The sequence below is a fragment of the Cydia fagiglandana genome, chromosome 5, assembly GCF_963556715.1.
Source record: "Cydia fagiglandana chromosome 5, ilCydFagi1.1, whole genome shotgun sequence".
Taxonomy (NCBI): Eukaryota; Metazoa; Arthropoda; class Insecta; order Lepidoptera; family Tortricidae; genus Cydia; species Cydia fagiglandana.
This window is the reverse complement of record NC_085936.1, coordinates 13,689,360-13,707,172: the sequence shown is the minus strand read 5'-3', so window position 1 is coordinate 13,707,172 and position 17,813 is coordinate 13,689,360. Positions and strand designations below refer to the sequence as shown.

General features: G+C 36.7%; 1 protein-coding gene across 3 annotated transcripts in view; it reads left to right on the top strand.

The window, feature by feature from the left end:
- The window catches only part of LOC134664519 (myc box-dependent-interacting protein 1), a 67,349-nt gene that overhangs the window by 41,623 nt on the left and 7,913 nt on the right, over positions 1-17,813 (top strand). For all 3 annotated transcript variants that reach the window (XR_010098262.1, XM_063521203.1, XM_063521204.1), the window contains exons 2-5: positions 14,960-15,095; positions 15,592-15,782; positions 16,771-16,875; positions 17,540-17,710. Coding sequence is in view for 2 of the 3 variants with exons in the window: in XM_063521203.1 (XP_063377273.1) it covers positions 14,960-15,095; positions 15,592-15,782; positions 16,771-16,875; positions 17,540-17,710 (603 nt within the window). In the remaining variant the exon portion in view is untranslated. The remainder of the gene's footprint in view (positions 1-14,959; positions 15,096-15,591; positions 15,783-16,770; positions 16,876-17,539; positions 17,711-17,813) is intronic.

Below are 17,813 nucleotides of genomic sequence, written 5' to 3'. Positions count from 1 at the left end.
ATGTAGGAAAGTAGTATGTTATCAAAAGTTTAGACAGGTATCCTTATCTTATCTAGTGAAAGTCAATAAATTCATGCATAAGAAATTAATACTACTTTTTTGTTATGAATAACGCACTTGATGCCATGCATGTGAAACCTTGGGAAGCGAGTTCATAGTAACATGCAATTGTTAGTCAATATTGTTACCAGCATACGTAATATTAATAGCGTATACACATCCATTCTGAAGACGATCTCTACACTACACTAACTGTTGTGATACTGACGAGTCTTCATTTATCGAAGGACTCCAATGCTATACGGATGATACATTTGAAGTAAACATTAGTGCCTCAGTCCAAGGCTGGTGCCAGCGTGCAGCGCAGGCCCGCGACCTAGTGGCAGGTGAAAGGGCCGGATTCCGCAGGACGCGGCCACTTGCAGTTGATGTATTCTGTTATTTCTGTTCTGCGGCGCAGTTGCATCGAAAACAAATATTTTCTATTCTGAGAGAGAACATATTTAGAGGTTTTTCGGACACCGCTAACAATACCTATTATGTATATATCAATTGTATCATTTTCGTTTACTTTGACAAATAAAGCGTCTAAGATACGTGAAATAAAAATTAACCAACAAACATCCTCGTGACCAAGGTTGTCGATGATTTTTTTTCTTCTTTGCGTTATCCCGGCATTTTGCCACGGTTCATGGGAGCCTGGAGTCCGCTTGACAACTACTAATAAGAATTGACGTAGGCACTAGTTTTAGTCTCTGTGACCTGATATAAAGAGCAGTAGAGTAAAGCATAATATTTTATTTTCCTTTATATTAAGGTCACGAGGAAGCAAGTGTCTTGACACCGAGACGTATTTTGCATGTGCGTATGACCATTTGAAGATCTGTTAATGTAAAATGCAGCGATCAGTTAATCATGTTATTTAGCTTAGTGCAAGTGCTAGTTATGATATGGATGGAAAACAAAAGTGTTGTCTGTACTGTATCAAGGTTTCAATATGTGGAGTGGATTCCTGACAGCTAATTCGGTTACAGCATTTGACTCGGAACGCTGCCAATTCGGCCTTTTCATTAGTGTGTATAATTTGGGAACGTTATTTTATTGCTGCGTCGATTTTTTTTCGATATCGCGAGTTCCACTGTGCGAAGGACATTCCATTTAATAAAATTATGGAAAACTATACTATGGCGTATTTTACAGAAAGAAGGATCTCGGTTGGAAGACGAGTTTGCCGCTCAGGGTATATAAGTGGTTCTGAAAGATAATACTCGTAGGATATTAATCAATACAATAAAACCCGCTTAAGAAGGTATATTATCTGTGGTACTCCGCTACAAAAACCATAAAATAACTGATTTGCAAGACCAAAGTGATTCCACAAAATAAATAATAAAAATGCATTGAAACATGTTGCACAAGGACCAGTGTAAAATGGCATATTACACGAGAAATCGTATCAAACGGGTGCTAAACCAGTTGCCAAAATATATGAAGTTTTTTAAAGGGGTGCTACAGAGTTTCATAATTTGTTAATAACACCAAAAGCTCGTAACTTGGTAACTGTGAGTACATAAATTGGTAAGTTGCTGAACTAGGTTTACTGATTCCTACGTCATAATACCTACATATTCATAAATACGCTCAACTACTTGCCACTTGCGTTGTCGAACAACCTTCACCAAGATTGATGTGTTTGCCGGCTAACAATGCACATATGCATTAACAACGTCATTCGAATTCACAGTCAATTCCAGCGAGTACCTACTTACATGCTTGCATTTTTCTACTAGACTGGCCACGGTACGGTACAATCCGAAAATCACTATTAGCCACAAAATCCTAGGATTTTGCAGCTAGATGTTTCGGCCTAGCTGCAACTAGTGTTGTAGGAATTGCTCTTATCTGTAATGCAGAAAAACTCTGTAAAACATTTAAAATTATACGTAATCATCAGTTTTACCAGTCGCTCTACTATGCCCATGATGCAATAGTTTCAGAGTAATCCCTTCGTTAGCTCTGGCTATATAGTTGCAACTGCATCGCAATCTGCGGTCAGCACTTGTATCCTGATCTAGAAATATCTGTTTTGAAACCTAACCGAGCTTTGGTCACGTTTACGGTTTCATATTATTTAACGTCGGTTATTGTTTTGCGCAAGCTGTTACTTACTATGTACTTCTCTTCTACATTGGCCATAGTCTATTATTATTTATAGTTATTCGATGATTTAATACATGATTTTTATTTAACAGACCAAATAAAATTGGATGTATTCAAAATGATATCCTTTTTTCATAATATTTTCATCTATTCTATACACTAACGTGACACACAGTTTTAGTAAATACATTTGGCATCTATTTTCTAAAAAGACGACCAAAGCATCTGGCTAAATGCTACACCTGACAGACGAACAATAATTCGTTAACACTTCAACTCGTCTTAGAACTAGGCTTAAAATAAGCAGGGCTATTGGGATTTAAAAAGTTCAGTTCTGATTCATCTATATTTTGCCGGTGTTGCTCGTCCGTTCAGTCGTTCGCGGTTTTTATTACATGATTGTCGTTCGTCTTGCAGTCTGCAATTACGTCGTTGCTTCGAGCATGCAGTAGCCTTGCTATTCTTGCTAAGCTGCCACGTTTACAGCTATCATAAAATATTAGGTTGTCACGAATTCCCTTCAGAACACAATACTAGCCAATAATATTATTTAAATACCAGAATTTTATGATACATCATTAAAAACAATAACATAGATCTAGACATGAATGGCGACAACGGTTCATCCCACATCCCGACAATATTTTGTTGATAAACATTCTGTGGACATATAAGTATTAAAGCTTTTTTTTAGACTATATGTATTGAGTCCTAAGTCCTGAATTTTAATACCTATTTGTTCTAGTAACACGGCCATCATAACATTAACAATTCATGCATGTTTGCCCTATATTCCCTGTTATGTTGCAATACTTGTAAGCACACTCCTCAGTCTTCCGAGGAACTGTATCTAATTATAAACATTTCTTATATCCGATTCCGGACCTACCATTTAGTAGGGATGCAATACCTCAGGTTTCCCGCGCCTTCGATTTGTCGGCCAATTTGCTCTTCCTTCCGCAATAGATTGCCGTGTCGGATTGTCCAATCAAATCTCTATTAGCAACTTTGGTGATTAACGAGTTTCCGTTATTTGACGTTCGCCAAATCCCTAGGATCTTAGGTATGTAATTTGATGATAGACTTAAATATTCCAATTATAGAGCTAAGGTTTTTAAATAAATTAATAATAATTAAGAATGGAACCACTTTTAGAACTTGTATTTTTGTAACTCACGCGTTTTTATTGTTGTTTTTAACTCTGCTCTAAACGTCATTCTATAAGATCATGGCGACATTGGATCGATAGAATTATTGTTATTGCCACAAATCTTTTATTTAGTAGCTATCGAACACTTTATAGTCGAAAGTAAAAATCAAGTAGGCGTGCATATTGCATCTCATTTGGTTACAAGTCTTACAAGATATATCGGTAAACGAACCAAAGATTTAGAACCATCATTTTAATCAGTAGAACGGCGTTAAATAACAGGTTATAGGAGATATCAAATTGATTTTGGTGTGATTGAAATTCTTATAGTTAAGAATCAGAATCAAGCATTTTATTCGTGATAAACTTAAAACTAAGATTACATACAAGAGTATAACTAAAAACTACAAATATTAATAAAGTTGGAAAGCGTTAAAGTTTACCACGAAATGGGCTCGCCTCAGCATAATACTGACCCGAGGGCCAGCGCTGATCTTCCGGCAAGACCATTTGTGGGCCACGAACGCAGCCGTACGACACGGCCCTATCATAAGCTGAACGCAGCCTTTGCAGCAGCGACCGGCGCCATCTTGACTACTGTCTATGGCAGTAGCTGAAAATGACATTTGACATTGACAAGACAATACCAAAAATGGCCATGCCGTACAACGCGATAAATATATACAGGGTGATTCATGAGACGTGAGCAGGACCAATCCTGCACACTCAGTAGCTGATAATTGATCGATCACCGTCGTATTTAGGTGAAACAACCACACTTTTTCCTATTTTTTAACTTTTTGGCGAGGGCAAATTTAATTCTCTACAATCATGGTCACCCTACAAGACCTAATTAATAAACATAAAACCTCTTTAACCGTTATGACAGCATTATGATTACGAAGAAAATAAACTGTCAAACTTGAGTGAGATACGAGTTTTCAAAAGTAACCAGACCGTGATGACATTTAATTTGACACAGAATATCGGTAGTTAGTATTCTAATTGTAGGGTGACCATGCATGTGGTAAACAAATTAATAAGTTTTTTTTTTCAACACGACTAGAAAATTAACGTTAACCTCACTAATACTAATACGAAACAGTTGCTTATAATTTACGAAATGCGCAGTGTTAGTCCTGCTCACGTCTCCTGAATCACCCTGTATATATATTTTTTTTACCTTTCATTCATATGAAAATAACTTTTATAACTACATATATCCGGTGACAACATATATACAGCAAAAGTGATAAATTCAAATACAACTTTGATTCAACATAACTAAAGAGGTGAAGTTTATTTTGTCAATGTGAAAGTTCCTCAGTTGACCATGGAGATCATGCCAAGTTTACACAATTGAAAGTTTATACTGTACACTAAGGGAATTAAATTAAATAACATAAGATAGTTACATAAAGACAAAAAAGATAACCACACGCGCAATTGTAATGTGGGACGAAGCGAAGAAATAAATTACAACACGCACTATATACATACAGAGTACAGATCAAGTACAGACGCATTGTGTGATCGTGAGGAAAGGACAGAAAAAGCAGGTATACATTATTATTGAGTTGACTATTTGTTTGTAAAACATGTAACATTTTCGGCTAAACAACAAAAAAAAAATAAAAAAATTAAATTATATTAAAAGCAACTCGTATCATGCCGTAATGCCTCCTGTGACTGCTGGTGTTGAAGTATAAGTATTTTGAGTTTGGTTTTGAAACTTGTTACACTTTTTAGGTTCCTGAGAGGGGGGGGAATAATGTTCCAGCACTTGGTTGCGACATACCTAAAGCTCCCACGGAAAGCCGCCGACGCATGACGAGGTGTCATCAATTGCACACTGCAATTACGAGCCCCAAGTGACCTGCGAGTGGACATCCATGACAACTTCTCGAAGAGATATGATGGGGATTTGTATTTTACTACGCCAAAAAGGAGACCTGCCAGATGAAGCTTGCGTCGGTGCAGCATTTTAAGAATATTGTGTTTATTTAAATATGGAGTAACATGGGCTCGTGGCGGGATATTGAAGCAGTACCGAGCACAAGCATTTTGCACCCTCTGTATGAGTCGTTTTGTTTTTGATAGGAGACGTGGGCCATACACCAAAACCATGTAGTTTAGTTTGGACAGAACAAGTGTTTCAATTAATTGAATGCGCAAGGTTTCATTAATAAATGGTCGTATATTATAGAGTAGTTTAAGTCTATAGAAACAGTTACTAACAGTTTGAGCAACATGCTTCTCAAATCTTAGTTGGCTGTCCATGATTAAGCCTAGATTTCGAGCCTCATATACTCTTTCTATTGGTTCACCGGATAACATTACATCCCTAGTGGGTCTGATATTGTTTAACTGGGTTTTGGTGCCAAAGATAAGGTATTTTGTTTTAGATGGGTTTAGCATTAAATTATTGTCGAATGCCCAAGACGCTATATTTGCAAGGTCCATATTTAGTTTTTCTATAGCACTATCAATTTCTGATGGTTTACAAGCAATATATATCTGAATATCATCTGCATAAATATGATATTTGCATTAGTTACTAGTATTAGTCATTCATCGTATACTTGCTAAATCAAGCGGTGTTCGCGTAGATATCATATGAATTCAACGAATCAACGAAAATAAATAAACCACGAGGTGTTCTATCTATTCTACATGTAGAGGCAATACGTCTATTGCCTACGTCCCTTCAACTTGTTCATTACTATGTCATATTCGTCATATTTAATACCTTTTAAGGTGTGCCCAGAATGCCCAGATGGACCAAAATGCATCTGATGCATATTTAATCGCCGTTGTACAGTTAGGGTTACGATTTTACGAGTCTGCATTTACATGGCATTAGCCACTCGGACCGGTTAAGATTAACCTGTTCTGGAGTTCCGAGAGGTTATGCTTCAAGTCGAAGGCTTGTTTAAGGTCCATTTAATCGCTGGTAACAACTGTTATTTACTGACTAAATCGAATTGTGTTTGTTTTTGCAATGCATTCATAAATTTAATGCAATGCTACATACATATTAGTTATTTCTAGTATTAGTGACATGATTTTGCTGGACAAGCTAAATAATTTGTCTTATTTAGCTTGTTTTTTGGGCAAGCTGGTGGGAATTGAGTTTCATGAACACCCCGCCACTGCAGCAGGTTGTGCAGGTTACCGTTACATAGCGTGCTCGTAACGCATATTGCCGCGTATACGCAATCAATTTTGTATGGACGCCCGAGTAACCCACTTGACCGGCCGTTTTCCTCTTTAATAGTTGTATTATTTAGTAAAAAAAAAAGTTTATGAAATACCGGTACAGTCAATCAAACTTAACGCTACAGAATGCTTTAAACGCTATACTTTTTTTGTAACTCCTGTAAAGTTTTGTTTAATTTCTGCGTTATTTATCACGACTGCCTTAGCAGTATCAAACTGACATATTCGCTAACATCTGCGTAACCTACTATTTATTGTTATACATCTCGCTCGCACTAATTTGTGATTACGAGCGAGATTTATAGAAAGTAAATTAGGCACAAGTTACACGCTAGCGCATATGTCAGTGTCAAAGTGGTGATAGCGGTACAGATCAGAATCGAAATTAATGTTAAGTAGCAATAGAAGAATTTATGGCGACATGGCACTGAATAATTTTTTCTCTATTGTTGTTATTTACATATCACAATGTGATATGTACTGCTTTAATGGGCGTTAAAATTGATGGGATGGGAGATTATTTTCGCAGTTCTAGTGAATGTTCCATCAAAGCCCAACGTGAACTAAAAAGTAAACAAATTTACTTTCACATTTATTTTATTGTATTAGATACCTATCTATTATGGTTTAATGGCAGCGGGCAGAATCGTAAATTGATTTATTTTATTTCAAAACTACGGTTGTTTGATAGCCGTGAAATTGTAATGTCTATCGTCAGGCTAATAGCGTTTACGTCAAAACGTGTAGCCGTAATTTGACAGTATGAAGTCTCCCCAGGGGACCTAGGGAAGATGACAACATCGTATATCGACAAATGACAATCGAAGTGTAAAAATGTACTGGGATCATTTGCATTATTTGCATACTACATCATTCATTTCAGTTTCGGTCGGAGTTTTCTATCAAGGATTCTCACTTGGCTCAGTTTGTCACATCTTTTTAACTTTGACAATTTTACAATTTGTATATGTTTTAGATAACTAAGTATATGCTTAAACTCATGTTGTGCTATTTATAGTTTGGCAAATTGAGTAAGTACCTACCGAAACCTTGTTTTTTTATCACAGACACCACAAATCGGGGCATTGTCGGGGCCAGCTGTCTTTTTAGTACATTACTGGTACAGAAACTAATGTGATTGGGTAGTAAATTGGCCGATCAAACTCTCAATTTAGTATTTGGGGTATAACAACACAGCTCGGTATGTTGCAATGATTAAGTGTTGCTCGGTGATTGGTTATTTCTTGGTGCACTTCAATATACCATTTTTTTTAGCACAAGACTGAATGGGATACGTTAAGCCTCGTACCCACCAAAAACATAAATGTAAAAAAGGAGAGCCAAGTTCAATACAAAAATTATGCTTGGCTGTGGGGCTCGCCGCAAAAAGAATGGAGATCTAAATGAGTGCCACTGCCAAGTTCTATGCAAAATCCAAATATGTATTTATAGGAACAAAATAACATTATAACCAAGTATTAAACTCTATTTCTTTGCTCTATTGGATACCTATAACTATTGCTGTTATTTAAAAAAATGTGAGATCTTAAAGTAGGTTAGATTTGACTTGGCCAGTTTCATTATATCAATCATTTTATATATATTGTAATTCTGATAAAACCTGGCCAAGCCAAATCTAACCTACTTTAAGATCTCACATTTTTTTAAATAACAGCAATTGTTATAGGTATCCAATAAAGCAAAGAAATAGAGTTTAATACTTGGTTATAATGTTATTTTGTTCCTATAAATACATATTTGGATTTTGCATAGAACTTGGCAGTGGCACTCATTTAGATCTCCATTCTTTTTGCGGCGAGCCCCACAGCCAAGCATAATTTTTGTATTGAACTTGGCTCTCCTTTTTTACATTTATGTTTTTGGTGGGATATCAATACTTTTTGTAAAGAAAACTAGGCAGGTATTGAGATTTAATGTTTTTTCTTGTGTTTCCGCTGTATGGTTTTTACTTCTGTTCTTTGTATAATTATGTGGTGCCGCGCGCCGCCGACGACACACCGTTGGCCGGTTGTTTAGAGCGTATTACAAGTTTTTTGTATGGGGGGGGACCCCCCCTATTTTTTAACTTTTTTTTATTTTTAGATTTTTCCCTACGCTTACACACAATAACCGAGCTGGATTCCAAATTTCATCCTTCTAGGTCATCTGGAAGTAGGTTAGGTTTAGGTACTTATATGTCAGTCCCAATAAAAAATGGTTTTTTTGTATGGGGACCCCCCCTATTTTTAAACTTTATTTTATTTTTAGATTTTTTCCTACGGTTACACACAATAACTGAGCTGGATTCCAAATTTCATCCTTCTAGGTCATCTGGAAGTAGGTTAGGTTTAGGTACTTATATGTCAGTCCCAATAAAAAGTGGTTTTTTTGTATGGGGACCCCCCCTATTTTTTAACTTTATTTTATTTTTAGATTTTTTCCTACGGTTACACACAATAACCAAGCTGGATTCCAAATTTCATCCTTCTAGGTCATCTGGAAGTAGGTTAGGTTTAGGTACTTATATGTCAGTCCCAATAAAAAGTGGTTTTTTTGTATGGGGACCCCCCCTATTTTTTAACTTTATTTTATTTTTAGATTTTTTCCTACGGTTACACACAATAACCAAGCTGGATTCCAAATTTCATCCTTCTAGGTCATCTGGAAGTAGGTTAGGTTTAGGTACTATAAGTCATAAGTCAGTCTTAAAATTTACGACTTTTTGACCTTCATACCTTTATAACCGTTTGAGCTAGCTTCATGAAATTTGGGCTTCTAGATATCCTTATGGATATAATTAAACACACGTAGTTTTATGTGTTTACGTCAAAGATGTTTTGAGTTATAGAAGGGTCAAAAGTGGCACCAAGTGGTTCGTGTAATATTACACTCGGCGCTGGCTAGCCAGTTCCTTTGCTTGAACTTGGCTTGACACGCTGCCGCGTGTCTAGATATATTCAATTAAATTAAAAATGCATGCAACTTCCTAACCGACTTCACCTGTACAATGCACATCCTATGATATTCACACCTAGATCTTAATCTCTGTAATCCAAACTAAACCCTAATTATACCACAACAAGACGCATAACACCTTCAAGGTGGCGTTAATTGATGCTCAGGCAGAAACAATAGGTGTAACCAGAGGCCTCGGTCAAAGACAATCGAAAACGAAAGGAAACGTCGGCGGATGTGACGTCACTTGTTGAGGCTTCTGAAGACCTCACGTGATGAGAATTACATAGTTTGAGATCTATGGTTGGCTTCCCTTAAGACTTATAAGTACTTCCGTATTTAAAACCTGAATCAAACATAAAATCACACAACAATCTAGAGCAAATAAAAAATCTTACCGCATGAAATAATCAGCTAGCGTGAAATTTTTCATAACTAACCATGACGTTTAAGCGGAGATGAATAAAAAAGTGACGATATTATTGGCGAACTGTCAAATCTAAACTATAGCAAACTATAGGAAGTTGAAGTAATACATGGTTAGGTTAGGTTACCATATATTTGGTACGTACGTATATATTTGCTATGTCACCGGCTGCTAAAATATTGAATTGAAAATTGGAATTGTGACCCTGAAGTAAAATTAATATTATTCACTTTCGTTTGTACTTATTGCTAGTATATTTAGTTTACATTGACGTCACTTCTGATATTATTAAATCCCTGTTTATATGTACTCATTAAAACTTCCTTCCTCCGCGTAAATGATTGCTAAATCAACATTATTATTATTACGATAAAATAATAATGACGTTAGGTATAATTAATTCATGAACGCGTTTTAGTTTTTTCTCTTTAGTCATTGTCTGGACGAGTGTTGTTTGTATTGTGGTTTCTGGTTTCTCTCAATATGCAACTCCTAATTCCTAATACTTCTATACGGAAAATTATTGCAATTCATTATCGGCATATCTCCCCTTACCTACTAGATTTCTGATTTGAATTATGGTCATCAAGAACCTATTGACAAATCGTAATACTTATCTGATCCACTGTAGGTATTATTATACCCTTGTAGTTTTTTTATCTGATACCTTACCGTTTAAAATTTCTTGAAACTCTTCAATGTGCTTGCTTCAAAATTTTTGAATGGACACGGTATACATTTAATAATATATTTTATTGGTCATGACGTGTTTAGTGTCCGATGATCACTGCATAACACGGTCAATGACACAGGGACATTAACATGCAGTGTACGTTACCATGGGTTATGTTATGGACGTTATGGTACCTATAACTACCTATCCTAGTACACATTATAATTTATTATTCGTATAGAGAATCAAAAAATAAATGTCCTTTTGAAAACAGAAAATAGTTGTTTATTTAAAGATGACAGAAACCCCTATTATTAAATCTACAGTCAAGCGTGAGTGGGAGTTGAGAAAAAAACTATTGTTAAAAATCGTGTGATATACGGAACCCTTGGAACGCGAGTCTGACTCGCACTTGGTCGTTTTTAGGGTTCCGTACACAAAGGGTAAAACGGGACCCTATTACTAAGACTTCGCTGTCCGTCCGTCCGTGCGTCCGTCCGTCCGTCCGTCCGTCCGTCCGTCCGTCCGTCCGTCCGTCCGTCCGTCCGTCACCAGGCTGTATCTCACGAACCGTGATAGCTAGACAGTTGAAATTTTCACAGATGATGTATTTCTGTTGCCGCTATAATAACAAATACTAAAAACAGAATAAAATAAAGATTTAAATGGGGCTCCCATACAACAAACGTGATTTTTGACTAAAGTTAAGCAACGTCGGGAGTGGTCAGTACTTGGATGGGTGACCGTTTTTTTTTTGTTTTTTTTTTGCATTATGGTACGGAACCCTTCGTGCGCGAGTCCGACTCGCACTTGCCCGGTTTTTTGTTTTAAGAAACATTAATTTTCAAAATTGTACATTACGGATCGTCCTTCAATTAAGGTACAAAGTTACAGACCCGTCTATATTGTTTTCCTGTTCGCTCACCTAATCTTCGATCTCGCCTTGACATTGGCCGTCGGATTTAATCATTCATGCAAATGATCATGTCATGCGCATACGTATCTTCGTATAATCCGTATTCCTCGTGCTTTATGTTCGTCCATTCATTATACTTTCACCAGATACATACCAAATATAGATGGATGTTTACAATTCTGAGTATTCTGACGTGAATGAAATTGACTAAACGAATTACATCTTTCATTGCCTTGGTGACGTTCATGTGGATTATCGGAGACATTGGTTTACTGATTTTTCTTACCGGTGTTACTTATTACTAATTAAATTAGGTACTATTAGCAATTCTTTAAGTAAGTATGATTTAACTGTAAAAGAGGAAGGAGGTTATAATTGTCTTATAAAACATCTAAAAATATTTTTACTCCCTCTTTAAGCACTCTGTGAAAACTTGAATAAATAATCCTTCATCTGTAATTTAAAATGTTTGCGTAATTTTGAATACACAAAACGTTTATTACTTGTTGCATTAACATTTGTGCCAAGTTTAATATGCACTCGAGGCGGTAGATTTACAAAACCGTGTGTGTCCAAATCTTTCATAATACGCCTACTGAAAAGTGAGAGTTTAGAATATATTACACCTACGTTCGTATCAATATCGCCTTTCGTTTGGGAAAATATTGTTTATTACGAAAAAAATAATGGTGGTGTTTATTCTACTAGTTGCACAATACACAATTATATACCATTATGAAGTCTGTTTTGATTTTGGATACCTATGTGATAAAACCGTCCCCTAATTATCTTTACAATTAAGTATTTCAATTTAATACAACTATCATTATAAATTTTATTAAATTAAATTATCACGAATTATTATTACCTCAAAAGAAAAAAACGGAACCCTTATCTATAGGATCACTCGTGCGTCTGTCTGTCTGTCTGTCCGTCTGTCACAGCTGATTTTCTCCGGAGCTACTGGACCAATCATTTTGAAATTTGGTACACATATGTAAGTTTGTGACCCAAATACGGACATGTAACGTAAACAAATGAATTTTAAACATGAAGGCCACTTTTGGGGGGTAAATGAAAAAATTAAAAAATAAAATTTTTCAAACTATATCATGTTACATATCAAATGAAAGAGCTTATTGTAAGGATCTCAAATATATATTTTTTTATAATTTTCGAATAAACAGTTTAGAAGTTATTCAAGAAAATAGGCAAAAAATGCCCATTCCCTCCCTTTATCTCCGAAACTACTAGGTCTAAAATTTTGAAAAAAATACATAAAATAGGTCTATACCTATAGATAACAGGAAAACCTATTAGAAATGTACAGTCAAGCGTGAGTCAGACTTAATTACAGTTTTTGATCCGACCCCTACGGATTTTTAAAGAGATTTCACTCACGTTTCACATAAAAAATACATTGTTAAAAATTGTGTAATAAACGGAACCCTTGGAACGCAAGTCCAACTCGCACTTGGCCGGTTTTTTAAGTTACTAATTCAACTTTTTATACTGCCAATTGGCATCTAACGCTCAGTTGTAATTAAAAGAAAGTTCCCCAGAGAACGATTAACGATCATCATCAAATCTAGACATTCTCGAGTTCAGCGTCGTCGCAATTTATCAAGTAGGTAATAGGTACGTAATTCTCGTTTAGATGTAAAGATCTTTTATAACCGGTTTGAATGCAGCCTACCTATGTCATCCAAGGCGAGTATTGTGATGAAAACTATTTCATAATGCCTAATATTCATGGCTCGTCATTTGATCCTGAACACCGTTTGAAAAGATTTTTCTTCGTATAGGTATATTATCCTCAGCAATGGGGGAGCGATTAAGAAGAGAGGTATATTAATATTATAGAGTCTGTTCGGAAAAAGAAAAGTCGTGGAATGTATTGGGTACAATTCATACCACAATTCTTCTCTTTCCGCACAGACTCTAAGAATAACGCTTAGTTGTCATATTGATTGGTATGTTTTTATCGACCAAATTTAAAAATTCAGTTGTCTAAAGTCTCTAGATAATTTATAACCTCGCTGGGTTCGTGGATTTTCGTAGCGATTACAAAATCTTCGGTCAAATTTTGTTGGAGCTTACAAAAAAACATACTGTAAATTATGCGGAGCGTAAACAACAGATAAACTAACAATTACCTTCTGTTTTTCGTAACATAATTTAACAATGAAAACAATGTTCCATCTGAAGCACAAACTAACTTTGTTGTTTTTTATTTAATTTTACTGTATGACCAACCAAGATAGCACAGTATTTCAATGACCCATAAACATGCAGATAACTTTTAATTAGTTCGTCTAATTATACAATATCGCATTTTATTGATATAACTTTGTTTTGATTTTTCTCGCATCCCATGAGTCATTTCATTTGCAGACATTACAAACAAGACTACCTATGGGAAAGCGAGCTCGAATTATTTTGTGACGATTATAGCAATTAGGTTGCTTGTTATATTCCATAACTTTATACGGTTAAGAGATAAAACACCATACATCATTAAATAAAGGATTTAATACAAAAAACACGGAAAACAGGCGTAGTTTCAAGTAAGTAAATCACGCTCCGAAGCAGTAATGGCGGGCGATCCTCGTCTGACAGAACGGGTCGCGCCAATCGTAGTGTCATAATTGACACCGACCGTAGGGCTGCGTTCGAGCAAACTACATAATCGGTTGTCAATACATGGATATTATGCTCCTGTTTTGCACCTGATAAAAACGTTCCACGCTTTCTTACTTACTTTTCCTTTGATTAATACTGAATTTAATCTTTAGTCTATATGAGAACACACAGTACGAGTATCAAGGTGTAACTCTACGTCATCATTCGTGGCGCCGTGGTACACATATTTATACAGCTCAAACGAGATTACAAAATAATCATGTGGGTGCGATGGCTGTCACGTCGTCTATCTTTTCGCAATGACGCCCTTGTATGGCATATTCGCATATACTCTGCATTTATAAGAGCAACTCCGCCCAAACATAGTTACAAGTATATAAGGTTATAAAATATAGTTCTTAATATTCTAATAGCTGTAATCTAAAAACAACTGTGTTACTTGGGTATAAAGCCGAAATTACATGTTCTACGAACGATAGAAGTCTTAAACACATTGCTTAAGTAGGTGTAGAGTGTGACAAATTAATTTCATATGCATATTGCTGACTGTTAATTATCTCTTAGGGTAGCATTCTAAACCAACTGTGGTTTTGCAATGCTAATTTTAAAATCGAGTTAATCACTGGTATACGTGTAATAAATAAATAAAACGTATAAACAGTCAATTGTCTATATTCGAGAAAATAAACGACGAAACCTCTTTCTTTAAAACGGAGGATGCCTGAAATAACTTGAAGTCGTTAATGTCCTAAAAATTAACCACTTTAAGGAACATCAAAAAGACCTGCTCAAATATCGAAATTTGTTTGTCAACAGCTCCTTCAGAACCTGGGCAAAGTAGACCGGACGCTCGACGACATCTTCGAAGAGCACCTCCAGAATTTCAACAGGCAGCACCAGCAGGCCACGAGGCTGCAGAAAGAGTTCAACAACTACATAAGATGTATACGAGGTGAGGATGCTAACATACTGATATTATCTCTCGATATTTAAAAGCATAGTCATACTGTTTATTTGTATCTATTTTCAGGGTTCACCTGTTTGAGTCGATATTCTCTAAGGCTTTCTTGTGCATTCATAATAAAAGGGTTTGTTAAACGTAACCCGCAGAAGCTTCCCTTCAATAGAAACCACGACTTCTGTTATTCTGTATTTGGTCCTGTCAAGATCAACTGTTTGTAAACTGTGGCGACCATCTTGTGACTTAACTTTGCCAAATCTTGATGGAGGCTCTTTGAAAAAAGCAAAGGTAATACTTTGTACAGTCGCCATCAGATATATCGGAGCGGCCAAGGTGTTCACAATGTCTGAGCACGCACTCTAACGCTTTGACAATAAAGGCGTGCTCAGATATTTGTGAGCACCTTGGCCGCTCCGATATATCTGATGGCGACTGTACATGCATTTAATACGTAACCATTAACACCGCAATCATCTCAAATTTCCAGCCGTCCAGACCGCATCAAAGTCTCTAATGGAGGCCATCACTGAAGTGTACGAGAGCGGCTGGTCGGGCCACGACCTGCTGTACGTGCAAGCGCAGAGCATGGAGATGCTCTGGCAGGACTTCTCGCACAAGCTGGGCGACCAGGTGCTCATCCCGCTCAACACCTACACCAACCAATTCCCCGAAGTCAGGGTGAGTGTTCCTCGTTGTTCCATCTAGTCCAACTTTAACAGGATATTTATTAATAGGAGAACAGTTGGTCCGAACACGACCTGATGTATGTACATTCAAGAACATATAATGAGATGTTATTGTAGGATTTCTGACACAAGTTAGGTGACTAGGGGGTCATCCATTAATTACATCACACGTTTAGGGGGAGGGAGGGGGTCAAGAAAATGTGACATATTGTGATTGTGACATGGGGAGGGGGGAGACACAAACTTTGTGACGTCACTTTAACTTCATCAGAAATTATTTTATTCGCTGTACATTGAAATAACAAGTTTTTAAAACGATAATCGTTTAATTTTCTTTCCTAAGCAGTTTTGGGTTATAAAATTACTAATATTTATATCGTCAAAAATATTTTGATAAAATATTAATAATACTTAGGTACTTACTTAATTCGATTTGGCGATATCGTAGAAAAAATGTGACGTCACACTAGGGGGGAGAGGTTTGCCAAATGTGACCAAGTGTGACAAGGAGGGGGGAGGGGTCAAAAAACCTAGAAATTCGTGTGACGTAATTAATGGACGACCCCTAGCTGCACTTCTCATCCTGCATGAAAGGAACCGAATGTGCTAGAAACCCCTGTATTTAAATCAGTACAGAATCACGCAACGAATACCTCATCTTTCATCAGAAATCTCTTACCTTTGGGATACCTTTTTCTGATGCCAATGCCACAGACCTTAGATAGTATAGTAGCGCCATTGCTGGCAACAGTGGTACAATTTTAAGATTCGCATTACTCTTCGAACTATTGCACTCCTAAGCGCCATATTTGCATGGCATCACGAAACCAAGATCAAACCAAACTTGATAATTTGTAATTTTAATCTCTTCTTCAGTCGGTCCCTCAATACTGAGGATCGTGACATCATATCCTTCTGTTGAAGACCAATAATTAAACCAGACCAGACCAGTAATTTTAATATACTTAACGTATTTTCAGAAAAAAGTAGAGAAGCGTGGCCGCAAGCTGGTAGATTACGACAGCCAGCGACATAGCTTCCAGAATCTTCAGGCCAACGCTGCCAAGAGAAGGGACGATGTCAAGGTTTGTAACTCTACCTAATTCTTAACCCTTCTTCATCCTCATCTTAAACTTACTTTATCAAACTTATCTCAAGAATTGACTCGGGCAGTTGTTTCTTCAGAAACGACTTCCAACCTAAAGAGGAAAAGCCTCTTGAGTATAAGTCCGATTTCTTTGTGATATCGTCCTTCACCGAAAAGTGAATTTGTAATACGGACATAAGTTCGTGTAGGCCTGGTTTCGAATACGCTACCTTCGGTTTAAAAGTTACCCTCCCTATCCTATGTAAGTAACAACGGGATCCTATCTGGTCGCATAATAATTGATTGTCATAATGTAATGTTACGTTACGCATAAAACTCTTTTCGCATATTTTTTCTCCAGCTGAAACAGAAAGTATTTTCTAAAATATTTAGCATAGGTTGTATAAAATAGGGTAGGTTAGGTTAGGTTTGTGTTATAATTTTTCAGAAATGTTAATATTTCCAGCACAATAACAATTATGCGAAATGAGTTTTATGCGTAACATTACATTAGGACAATCAATTATTATGCTACCCAATATGGACCCAGTAACAACATTTAAACGGCTAAGCTATCTGTGCTGATGTAAGTAAAATGACTAGCTAAAACAGACTATATAATATACCTACTCTATTTTAAGCCTTGAAAATTATGATTTCAGATCACAAAAGGCCGCGAACAACTAGAGGAGGCGAAACGCACATACGAGGTCCTCAACTCGGAGCTCCACGACGAACTGCCGGCGCTATACGATTCACGGGTCCTCTTCTACGTCAACAACCTGCAGACGCTGTTCAGCGCTGAGCAGCTCTTCCACAACGAGAGCTCTAAGGTAACGGCATAAGGTTCACTTTGAAAGAAAGACTAGAGATGAGCTACAGGACTCTAGCGAAAATCGACGCCACACTTGCGTTCGCGGCTTCGCGCCGCGATTC